We start from the raw sequence: 13368 nt of genomic DNA on the forward strand, positions 1-13368 counted from the left end.
ATGCATATTAAAATCGAAAGCCCTTTCCCCCGACTGAGGTGCAGTTTAACTTCATAGAGTTTTTATTTTCATTTATGCAAATCTATTAGGGAAAGTCAGTAAAACAATATTACACGAATTTGTTAAGAAAAGAACAAAGAGATCTTTTTGATCAGAGACCTATAGATAATAGACTAAAACGATTGGGGGGCAACTAGCCCCCTCCCAGGCTAATCGATTGGGGGGCAACTAGCCCCTTCCTAGGCTCCTATTTCCCCAAAGACATCCGATAAAAACTTGAGATAGCCATTTGAATCAGCATAGCTGAAACCTCCAATAACTATGCATTCGAGGATGACGCGACCTTCCCCCCCCCCCTTCCATAGTCCCTGAGGAACAGACTAAAGAGTAAATTTTGCAATTTACCTTTTATTCACTTTGACCTCTTCTCGTTCCAAGATTTTTAAATAAACAGATTATTTCATTTTCTAAGAGCCTCACACCAGAGCCTCATACAAACATACAGGACATACAAAAAATAATCGAAAGGAATCGCGAGTTCCTTCCGTCTTTGTTTTAATTTGTGCAGGATTTGAGTGATTTTCTCGTCTTTTTTATGCTGTTTTTAGTATATGTTAATTTGTTTAATCTTTTTTTCTCTTTCTCACTCATTGATAGAGGCTTCCGGATACGAAGCCGAAATATACTGATATTCATTAGCGTTTGTAAAAAAAAATTTCTCATAAAGCACAAAATTGTCAAAAAAGTTGCTAGGCCACTCGAGCATATGTGGCGACTATTCATGGTTTGAGCTTGTGGATGGATGCAGGCGTATGTCAAAAAAGCCTTGAAGCTGACATAGTTGATAATAAAACATGTACAAAGGCTGTATCTTGAAAAACTGACTACAAAACTGAAAGTGGATATTGGCCAGACACATAATGTCTAGCTGAGAGGCATTACTTGATACGGGACAAGATAATAGCCTAAGCTTAGACCCTTGTCGAAATAAACAATTGACAAGATGGGGATAAGGTTAATAAAATAAACCAATTTGGATTTAAAAAAAAAGCATTAAGCAAAAGCTGTGCATGAATTGGTCAAGAAAAGTCAAAAATACAGTTTGGAACTTTAGAGGCTTATATTAAGATAAGGTTACGCAAAAACATAGTCTGTGGACTAGTTCCCATTTACTTGATAGAAAATTGATTAGAGCTTACCAAAAAGATGGACTCCCTTGTCTGGAAGAATCATTTCACAACTATGTGATTCTTGAATAGAATTTACTCTTAGCGTTTTACTGTTCCTGGAGAGACACTCGCTGATCAGCCTTTGGGGTTTTACTGCGGCTATACCAGCCATAAATAGCTTTCTTAGCTCATCCATAATCGCTCCTCTTTCAACAACTGAAATATAGAATTATATCAGACAGTGGTTGATGAATAGGTCCTTTCTGCTACTTTGAAAATCACAAAAACATATGAGGCTGAACAACATGTCTTGTATGTGATCTTTTGCAAGAAACATACATGAACCTGATGCTAATCATTAATACACATCCCGTGAACAAAAAATGGATCATCTAAGATAAATCTGTACCTATTAATTGGGATGTATTTCATCATTATTCTACCTGGTCTTTGCATTAATAACGGGATGCCTCTTGTCTCCTTTGGAATCAATAACTTGAGAAAATTGCGTTGCATCTAAAATACATTCTTATTTGTTATGTTTGTCTAAATATATAAATGGAGAGCATTCCCATTTTTTGATTATTTTTTAGGGTAAAATAAAAGGGATTGTATGGACGACGGGGTGGCAAACAGAAGAACCATGTTTACCCCATTTATGGTATTTTTTTCTTCTTTTTTTGCGCTTTTTTACAATCTTTCAACTTTAGAGGGGGAGGGATGCTATAACATCCACATCTGGCCAAAAAACGTCCATTGCAATCTAGACAAGATTTTTATTATACAAGAAGCCCACACCTTGGCCCGAGTGGTCACTTGGTTCCCTGTGTCTATTTTCTTGATTTGATCTTCTTATGATATTAATTTATTAGTAGAAAAATCGAAAAAAAACAGTTTTTTAAAGAAATGAAAAGAGGCATATTGAACTTACGACTTGCAGAAATGAATTTCTATTATTGTTCAAATTTAAAACAACCAGAAATTAACATCAAAGAATAACTGAAATCAAAAAGAAACAGAAATTAAGTTAAATAATCCTATCTAACACAAAAACAACAGATACAGATATAGATGAATACACATATCTTAAAACAAGTAAAAATTAAGTTGAATACTCAAGTCAAAATCAAAGCAAACAAAAATTACTACAAACAGAAGATTGCCTATTGTCCCCCTCCCCTAACCATGAAAATTCTAAAGCACATTGCGCTAATTGTGTCTTATTAAAAACTATATACATTTTGAACAGTGTGCTTTAATTTTTCCAAACATTGACGAAACATAAACAATAAATCACTATAATAGTCAAGATGACTGGAAACACCTAAGAGAAATAACATGAATATTTAATATATAATGGTGTTAATTCATGGAAATATCAGTAGTTCAAGATTTTTTTCGGAAAGTTTTTTTTTTTACAATTAAATCTGTACGTTTTTGAAGGCCAAAGTTTTATTATTGGCTAACATAATGAATATTTCTCCATTTTTTCATGTTTTTGGGTTAATAACTAGAATATCCGATTTTGATTTGAATTCTTATGTCGCATAAAGAAATTTAAACATTGTCTTCAATTGTACTCAATATAGTTGTTGTGAAAATCTCGTTCAATTTGAAATCGATATTTGGACGGGTTTTTGAACTCAGATTTTTATTCAACAGTAATTTACAGATGACATGTTGGAAAGAATGTAAACCCCGTCAGTCATTGCTTTCACTGACGTGACAGCCTGTCCCAAGCCAGGTGCTATTTGCCTAGAATCGAGACAAATGAGGATGTCAAGGACAGTTTCTACAGGGCATTACAGGCTGTCACTCAATGACGTACCCAAGCATGACATACTCTGTGTTCTTGGCACCTTAAATGCAAAAGTGGGAATTGAACGCCAGTATTGTTCTGAAGTTTAAGAGCCACGTAAGCGTGACGCCATAAATGAAAATGGCACGTTACTAGTAGACAACATGCTAAGCAATGATCTGTCATCACTGGAACTTTATTTGACCACACAACAGTGTTTAAATACATATGGACGTCACCAGACAGCTCAGCTTGCAAAGAGATAGACCATTGTCAGGTCGCCTGCAAGTTGCGCACGAGCCTTTTAAATGTGCATGCATATAAAGCAGCTACCTTCAGTCCTACCATGCGCTTAGGGTTACCCATGTACAAATTAAAATGCTCCTCAAAAAACACAGTTCAACTTCAAGAAAGCAAATGAATTGGATAAACTGCTTGCCCATAAGATTTGCAGCTAGTTCTGAATAACTGGAAAATAGGTTTGATGTCCTAGCAGTAGAGCCCAGCGAACCGAAAAGCATTGAAGTAAAGGAGGACACCATTAAAAGTGCATACGCTACAGTGCTCAAAGAAAAACTGGGTTTCAAGAAGAAATTAAAAGAAAGGCGGACCTCCTAAGCCACATGAAAGCTGATTGATGAGAAGAAGGTACTCAAGCTGACCTTACTGTCTGCTGCCAAACAGCATGCACAATCTGCCCCATAACTCCTCTATAAGGAGAAGGACAAAGAAGCTAAAAAGTTCTACCATGGATAAAAAACTTTTCCTCAAAAATAAAGCAGTTTTAGCAGAGGAAGCTGCTAGAAAGGGCGTTTTTAAATCTTTTCACTGGCTAATTAATGAGATGTTTGGGAAACACAGCAGCAGAATCACCCTCGTCAGAGACGAGAATGGAATGATTTGACCAGATCAAGATAAAGTTGAAGAACGTGGGCAGTCCATTTCAAAAAACCATTAAATAGATGAGACCCAGTGACCAAAAACATGTACCCGACGCTCCTTTTATACAGCTTGACATTAATCAAGACCCACCAGGCTCTGCCAAGATCATGTATGCAGCAAAAAAATGACGAGTTCCTAGTAGATAGAATCACATCGGAAATGGTTAAGTATTGAATAAGAACATATCTTTCAACAATACATGGAATATAGGGTAGGTTCCCTGTGAATGAACCAAGGGATTATAGGTGAAGATCTCCAAAAAGGGAAACATAATGTTATGTGGTAATCAGCGATGTATAAACCTTGTGTCAGTACTGTACAAACTATTTGCTTTCATTATATTGCACCGGTTATGAGATGTACCAGATACATTTCTTCAAAAAAAAGCATGGTTTTAGAACCAACAGTTTGTACTGATTAGATATTTGTACTGAGAATGCTCGCCGAGGAATCAAGAGTAGAACAACAGGCTCTATTTACTATGCATTGACTTTGTAAAGGCGTCTGCTTGAGCATGATTATATCATGATTAGAAGAAGGTACCAAGTGTTACTTTAAGACCAAGAATGGCACAGCCAGGTTTTTACAGATCATATCTGGTGTCCATCAGGAACCTGTACTCTCTGCATTTCCTTTTGTAGGTATAATTGACTACATATTAAGGCGATACCCTTGATACAGCATAAGAGTAAGTAGTAAACACATCTCTGATTTAAACTTGGCAATTACTTCTGGGGCAAATTCAATTTTGAGCTCTTGATGGGTATCCAAAAGGTAAATTATCACCTTGTCTATAGTTTTAAAACTATGTAAAATTCTAAATCAGTTAAAAACTAATTAGATACAAGAATTCACTTTTAAAGAAGGCCTTAAAGAACTCACTATGATGTCCCAGTGCCCTGTTTGCAGCAAAGAACAAAAAAAGAAGAACCAGATGCATCAGTGCTAACCATGCAGAAATACAATATTCCTTGTTGTTCAAGGTAGCAGCTGCAAGTTTTCTATACAGGGTTTTCAGTAGCAGTGATTCCATTGGTGTACTCTTTATTTTGCTGTGAGGTCTACTTCAATTGGCTTTGGGCTCTTTTTAATTTCCTTCAAATTTGTTTTCAAAATAACATGTTACTATTAAGAATAACAAGAATAATAATATAGAGGAAAATGGTTGGATAAATAAAAAATATTTGTGAAATTGTGGTTTTGTTTATCCAGTTAATCATGAGATTGAGCTTAATAAAAATATTTGTAGTGGAATGAAGTTTGTTTGAACTTGATTAGTTCACATAAAGGATTAAGCCAATCACAGTTGGATAGATTGGCTTTTTCTATTAATTCAGTGTGCACAGTAAGTACAATTTTACATAGTATTGTAAATTATATACAGTTGAAGTGGCAACACTGGAGATGAACATACCCTCAGGCCCCTTGGGGCTGATGGTGACCTACCTGGAAAATGGACAAAAAGTGTATATTCATGCCCCTCAGCCTTATCCTGAGGCTGCAAGGAATGAATTTGCAAGGAATGACATTGACAATAGAAACCCTACATTCTACAATGAGTTACCCAGCCCAATGCCAATCCATAATACTTATGCTCCACTAATTTTGACAAGTGAAGAGGATCCTTTCACAAGCAGCAGACCCCAAGATCATGGAGGGTCACATAGAAGCTTCCCAGGCTTGGACTGAGCTCAAATCTTGGGAGGAAAAGGAGAGTCACATCACCCAGACTTAGCCCCAACCAAGCAAACAAGAAGAGTTTTGAACCCAAGAATCCTCAAAAGAAGGCATGCCCTGTTAATATAACACAAGAAGAACCCATAGAAATGAAAATACAGCTGCAAATGGACATTGCTATGGCAGGACAAAGAATTCCCAGTGATAAAGTACTAGAAACTAGTGTAAGAGAAATGCTACAAGGTAATAAATTTGATTATGAAGTAGACAAATGGCAAGAAAAGGTCAAAATGTAGGAAATGAGGAGTCAGCCCCCAAACTATTAAAAACCACTAAAATAGCCAATACTGACGTTAAGATATTATGAAAGGCAATGACAGCGAGAGGAATCATCAAAGGTATACCTAAATAGTATAGTTCAGAAGACTTAATAGGAATGACTCAGGCTCCTGTCAAGATTCTAAATGCAGAAAGACAAAAATGGTATAATAGAGACAACAAAACTCTAGAAGATAGCAATGCAGTGATGCTGACTTCTGAAAGTGATGCTACTTTCCTCTGTTTGGTCTGCAGGAAGGAAAAGAGAAGTGCTACCATATGTAAGAAGAATACTAAAAGGATACGGTATTTACAGTCCATACCAGCAGTGCTGATTTCCGTTTCTTGGCCCTTCAGCCAGGAAGTGCAATGGGGGGTTGGGGGCCAGCCATCCTGTGCTTTCACACACCCTTCCTGTTTACCTTCCCCAGATTTTTCCAGGTACCCATTTAGAGCTGGGTCGACTCTGGCTAAGCTTACAGAGTCACGCCACTGACCCCCATCCCAAACTGAAGAATTGGGTACATTGGGATTCAAACAAGTGTCCTCTCAGAAAAGGGATCCCGAATCCAGCACACCAACCCACTCGGCCAGGACAGCTCAAGAAGAATACTGCAGTGTCATAAATGTCAGAGATATGGACATGTACAGAAATACTGCAGAGCAGAGCAGCCTACATGCCTTAGATGTGCTGGAAATCATGACTCAGGAGTTTGTCAATTAAAAAACAAAGACATTCAAACCAGAACGAACTCCTACAGCTGCACAAACTGCAAAGGGTCACATGCCTCTATGTCATCGCAATGTCCTATAAGAATGCAGAATAAAAATATTCTCCAAATTGCGGAAAAAACCAAATCAGCTACAAAAGAGCCACTACAACATATAGAAGCTATCAGCCTACAATGTTAGCTATATTGCAGAACAAACAGCAAAGAAAATCACCTTGGGTATTTTGCTGAACCCAGAACTATTGAATCTAGAAAAACTACATTTAACAGATCGAATAAATAAAATGTGTGAATTGGTTGAAAAACTAAACATTCATATAAATGGAAATGAGGTAAACCAGGTAATACAAATGAACCAAATTCTTAGCCAGAAATGATTTTTTTAAAAATTTTAGCATAGAACTACAACTCCATCAAAAATGAAGATAAATTTTTATTAGAGAGTTTCTGTAATGATAATAAGGTGGGTATTATTTGCTTGCAAGAGACATGTCTTAAGCCCTTCCATGGTTCACAACCAAAATTCAAAAATTACAACTGTCTGAGATATGATAGGTTGGACTCCCAAAATGGGAGGCTATCAGCTGGACTTGATAAGTTTCTGAATGGAATAGAAACCTCAATATTAAATAATGAGATGCTGCTCATACTGGAGGACTCATACTGGGGGACTTCAATGCTCATAGCAGAAGCTGGTGTTGCTGTCCAATTGTAAACATGGCTAGAAAAAGTATTGAAAGTTTTATGCTAAAGTCAAGACTCTGTCTAGCAACCCCAAGAGGTCTCCCAACCAGACTGAATCCAAATACTGGTAAATTTACTACTATCAACCTTGCTTTTGCTGATCCATCACTTTTTAACAAATGTACTGCTTATGCCCCAGATCAAGATGTTCTTATTAGTGATCACCAGTCAATTCTTATACACCTTAATGATTAGATTAATTTTCTTTTAAATATGTATACAAAACATTTTGCTGCACCTACTAAGAAAGCCCCAAGGGGCTTGTTGGCAGCAGGTGGCAGTCATCTCTACTCTACATATTACCACATACAAAGATTCTACTTATGACACTCATGCATTATTACTATACTTTTGCATCATTACCATACTATTCTTTTGCAAGGAAGAATCTCTTAACAACAGCCTTGAAGGAAGCTAAATGACTCGAATTTTTTATTTCAATTGGAATAATATCCCATACAGAGGGGGCAAAATTTCAAATCATGAAAGAAGCACTAGCTGTATTTCTAAATGGGTGTACCAGATTTGATGCCCCTCGTGTATCATGGGTATGAAGATCACAATTAATGGAGAAAAAATTTTCGAAAGAAGAGGGAAGTATATTATCAATAAATTTATATGTGAAAATACTAACTTGGTATTCTCTTGTCTTTGAAATATCAAAAAGTTGATTCTTAGTATAAAGTTCATTAATATTATGAGTAAATAAAGTTTTAGGTGATAAAAGTTTAATAGCTTTATTTTGGATTTTTTTATAACATGATACAAAATTACTAGCCCATAAAGAGCAACCATAGCAAATATACGGGTAAAAAATAGCAAAATAAAGTAACCAAAGACTTTTATAGGATACTAGGTTTTTAACTCGGCAAAGCACACCCAGAGATCTGGACAACTTTGAAGCTATAATATTTGAATGTGTTTTCCATGATAGATTTTCATCAATCATAAAACCTAAATACTTTGTTACCTTTACTCTTTTTATTTGATTTCTGTTTGTTATTAATTCTAAATTAGTTTCAATACTAGATATCTGAGAAAATAGAATGTAGTTAGTGTAGTTAGCCCTGTGTAATCCATGGTTTCTTTGGGAATTTTATACTACCTCTTTTAAGTCTTCTTAGAGGACACGTATCATTCAATATCTTTGTAAATATTGCAACAAAAATATCATACACAACTGACGGGTTATCTTCTTCAAAAACTGGAGTAAAATCTGCATCATCCATTTCTCTCTCAAATTTTTTTAAACCATCTTTTCTTAAATCACGAAAATATGTTTTATTTATTTGACCACTCTTATTTATAATCCTGTAAGATTTTTTCATTTTACTAAGAAGAAAAAGATGGTTGGATTCATCCATGAGTAGAACATCAGCATACGAACTTTCAAGCAGCTTTCCATCCACAAATATATTATTGATAAGAGTCACAGACTTATCAGTTACTCGTGTAGGAATAGTTACCAGGGGGTACTGGAATGATGAAATCATAGAGTTACGAAAATCTAGGCAGCTTGTACTTTTAAGGAGGTCAATATTGAAATCCCCCATTACTACTTTATATTTATGATCATTACTAAATTTCTCCATTAAATGCTCCATTTCCTCAATAAAAACATCCTCATTAAATGAAGGTGTCTTATAAACTAAACCAACAACTACATTTTTATCAAATTTATCTTCTATTTCAATAAAAAGAGTCTCAAGTCTTCCTTCAAGCCAAAGTGAGAGATCCTCCCTTACCAACAGAAGGATCTCAAAGGGATAAAATTAACCCTTGACTGGGCTGCCCACTTAATTCAACAATCTGTCTTGGCTTTTTTCTACAAGTGGCCATGACTTTGACTTTTCCCACAACTATTCCCTCTTTTTTAAATTCAAAAATCAACGGATCCTTCCTTTATCAACAAAGCCAGACCGCCTCACTCCATAACCTGTCATTCTTTTCTTTCACTAACATATCCTGGAAACTGGAAATCCCACACTGAAAAATTATCCCTATTTGATACAAACATCTCACATAGTCCTATTACTAACAGTGCTTCTTGCATATCACTTAATATGTTACACAGTGTAGGGTATGCAGTCTTAAGGCCTTGGCAATTCCAAAATGCAAAAACAGTATCTTCTTTGACCAACCATTTCTTCACTGACTATCCAAAAAATTACTAGCTTTCATTGCTTGAGTATTATTTCCTTCACTTAAACTATCATTTGCAATAGGGGTGGATAATAATTGATCAACAGACAGCCGATTACTTTCTAAGTCTGAAAGCCTGTCAGTCATACTATTTATGATAATACTCTAGTATGCTCAATAGTGCAAACTTTTTGATATCTTAATGACAAAACAAACAAAAAAGTTTTTGACACGAGATTAGCAAAACAAAGCAGCCAACCCCAAATAAACAAAAGAACTGAGGATGGATTCAACATGTCAGTACTGGTTACTGATCAGGTCATTCAGTGACCTAATTTTCAAGATGGCTGAACTGTTTCCTGGTTTGGCTAGCACACAGCCACCATCAGTCCAAACATTCCAAGCTCCAAATTTGTCACGTGCCAGATTCAGCAGTTGCTTATGTTTTGGCGTTAAATACTCAGATATAAATACTTTTGATCCAGTGAGCTTCTTTTTGTTCATGAACACGCGCTTTGCACACTCAGATGAATGAAAAGTGACAAGAATGGGCGGGATAACAGTTTCCACTGATCTAACTTGAGTCCATAAGTGCTCAGTTGACTTGATGTCACTAGCAAGCACACAGATCTCTATCTTAGCATTGAATAGCTCTAGAATGCTATTGGGCAGTGTTTCTCCACCTATCTGAGACAGTCCATGGATTAGAAGAATGTTTGATCTTCTTTCCTGTTCCAAATCGTCGTTGTGGTATTCTAGAATTTTGATGCAATTTTCTAGCACTGTTATTTGAGCTTGAAACCCCTTGAGCGTCTTTTCAATATTTGCAAATTTTGAACTGTAATCAAGACTTATTGCATCATAGATCTTGGTAACAATAGTTTTAATTGCTTGTTCACTGATCATGCCTTTGTTACCTGAACATTTCTCAATCACCTGTTTGTGAATATCCTGACAAAGATTTTCTTTCAATTTGGCAATTTCACTCTGCATGTTTACTAGGGTAGACAACAGTGAAGATACTGCTTGTCAAAGCAGACAAGACTAGCAGGGTGTTGAAGCAGGGTAGACAAGAAAGCTTGTCAAAGCAGCACCAGCAATTCCCATTATTTTTTGATACACATCCGGAAATGTGGCTAGTTCAGTAAAAGCACCTTGAACTCCTTTCAACTTTTTCTTTGAAGCTAGATACTGCAATTTTCTAGTTATCTGTACAGATGGTTCTAAGTTTGAAAATGGTAAGAGGGTAGGGGCAGCATTTGTTATACCTTCACTGAGAGTCTCACAAATATTTCAACTACCAGAATATTTCTCAATATCTCAAGAGGAGGTTATAGCCCTACTTAAGACACTTCAATATATAGCAAATAATTTTAGAAACAACAAAATAGTCATATGTATTGATTCTAAAAGCTTAATCCAAGCAGTTGCAAGTTATGATCCATCTATTTCAAACAAAAGTGAAGTAATGGAGTGTCATCTTGCTTATATACAAGCAAGTAAAACTAATGATATACATCTTCAATGGGTGCCATTGCACTCTGGTATATCTGGCAATGAATTAGCAGATAAGTTAGCAAAGGAGGCAACATCATGAGGAATCAAGCTTGATGAATGGGACCATTCAGAAAATCAAAGGAAAATAAATAAAATCATGAAAAAGGTTGGAGATAGTGCAAAGACTTTGAACAAACAGCATTTTAGACCTTATGTGGATCAAGAGGGTGGAATTAATGTATACAGCTCTTTAACTAGAAAACAAGTGAGAATCCTATTTACATTAAGATCAAACCATGCTGGCTTTGGAACTTACAAAGCCAAAATATATAATGAATCCCTATTGTTTTGATGTGGAAGAAGACTTAGAGCATATTTTTTTTATCTGCCTGAGTTACAATGGTTATTTCTCAAATATACTTGGCTTCCTTATCAAAAAGAATGTAGCTTCTTCAATGCAGCTAGTACTTGGAGGATTTAATTCAGTTCCTGAAAATGTAGAGATTGCTTGCATCTTAGTGCAGTTTTTCAATGACATTGGTAGAGCATTAAATGTTTAATGCTTCTGCTATTTACTGTTATTTCTAAAAATTGGATGACAATCAAGAGACAAGGCTCTCAAGGTGCATAAAGTACAGAGGAGAGAATTAACAATATTAAGAATAATAAAAATAAGAATGACAATTCCTGAGTCAGCTCTGAATGTCAATTTTATCCAACTAGACAGTTTCCTGAGAAATTACATTTTTAAACTTTAAGTTGCTCTGGGCTGTTTTGAGCCCAAATAAGGGCTCAAATGGAATTTTCCTAGAAACAACTATTGAATTTGGAACAAGCAAAAAGAAAGACATTAAGCAATGTGTTCACTTTGTTCTAAGCTAAATTATGTGAATAGGCTAAGTATGAATTTACTGTAATTACAAAAGACAAATAAAAATGTATTCATAATATATGTGATAGTGATGATAATCTGTGTGGTTGAAAATTAAGTGCAGTATGTCAAAAACAAAAATATTAAGGACTGAAGTCATAAATCTAAACGCAAAAATTACCAGTCGTTTCAGAAGAAGTTACCAAAAAGAACAATATATAAATTACCTGAATTGGTGTTTCGTTAATGCAGTATTTTGTCATTGAAATCTGAACTCTCAAGCCTGTTTTGTTTACGTGATGATGATAGTGGTGAATTGACATCCATTGCGGAACACTATGGGTGTGTTCCAGGGACTTACTGTAGTAACCGAATGGTTACTATTTCCGTTCCTAGCGGGAAAATGGTTACTGCCCAACCCACTGGGAACGAGAATAGTTACTGCCGGCAGTAACCGCAGTAAGTGATTTTCTTACCGTGCTCAAAAGAATGGTTAGCGCAGTAAAGGCCTTTTTTCGCGTCAACCAAAGAGACTGTTTGAGCTCAACCACTCGGTGTGGTTGAGCTCAACCGCTGTTTTTGCGTGAAACAGTGACAAACCAGGTTGTCATGAAAAGTGATTTTGCGTGAAACAATTGACTGGTTGAACTCTAATTTAACCAGAACTGTCATTGTTTTTAACCGTAGGGTTCTACCATTCATAATTGTTGGTTGATCTTTTCAGGCGTAGATTTCGAAAAGAAGAATTCGTAGGCTATAAATAAAGGCCTTTTTTCGCGTCAACCAGCTGGTTTAACCAATGACAGCTTTGGTTTAACCAGCTTGTATGTTTAACGCAAAAACGGAAAAAATTACATATGGTTGAGCTCAAACAAAACTGGTTCGCGAAAACACTTTTTACTTGTCGGTTTGGGCAAAAAATTTCAAACATAAAACATCCGTATAGTGTTAAGAGTGTCATTCTATTATAATTAAATGATTTAGCACTGGCTTAATTTCCTCCGGATTTGACATATTTCACATTAGTTTGAGGTCAGAGAGAATTGAAAAATGATCTAGCATACTCTCTGGTATATTTGAAGAGATAGGGAGGGTCAGAATTAGTGGAATCTTGGGTTAAATTGTTCAGGTAATATATTGGAAAATGTTGTATTCATACTGTAAAAGCAAAATTATCTATGAAAAAGTCCTAAATGATAAGACTTTAGCTTTGTTGAGCTACCCTAAACAGAGGATAAAATTCTAGTTTGACTTCTTTTTGTTTTGATTTGGAATTCTACTAGCCTACCAGGCTATAGATTAAATTTCCAGTCAAATTCCAGTTTAGCTACTTTTTGCTATCTTTGATTGGGGTTATGTTAGGTGAATGCAACTTTCAGTGATTAATCCATAGCTAAAAACATACTCTGAGAAGCTATTGCTAAGCTTATGTGATAACCCTCTTCTGTTTTTAAATCTTGGAATTTTGCGTATTGGACT

At 35.7% G+C, this 13368-nt stretch overlaps 1 protein-coding gene across 1 annotated transcript in view; it reads right to left on the bottom strand.

Moving 5' to 3' along the window:
* LOC136040782 (succinate-semialdehyde dehydrogenase, mitochondrial-like) overlaps positions 1-12317 on the bottom strand; it is a 51885-nt gene extending 39568 nt beyond the window's left edge. Inside the window, 2 exon segments of the mRNA XM_065725107.1 lie at positions 1200-1385; positions 12117-12317. Of these exon segments, the coding sequence (XP_065581179.1) occupies positions 1200-1365 (166 nt within the window). The 5' untranslated portion in view covers positions 1366-1385; positions 12117-12317.
* Positions 12318-13368: the final 1051 nt, after the last annotated feature.

The sequence above is a fragment of the Artemia franciscana genome, chromosome 21 (genome assembly GCF_032884065.1).
Source record: "Artemia franciscana chromosome 21, ASM3288406v1, whole genome shotgun sequence".
In the NCBI taxonomy this organism is placed as follows: domain Eukaryota; kingdom Metazoa; phylum Arthropoda; class Branchiopoda; order Anostraca; family Artemiidae; genus Artemia; species Artemia franciscana.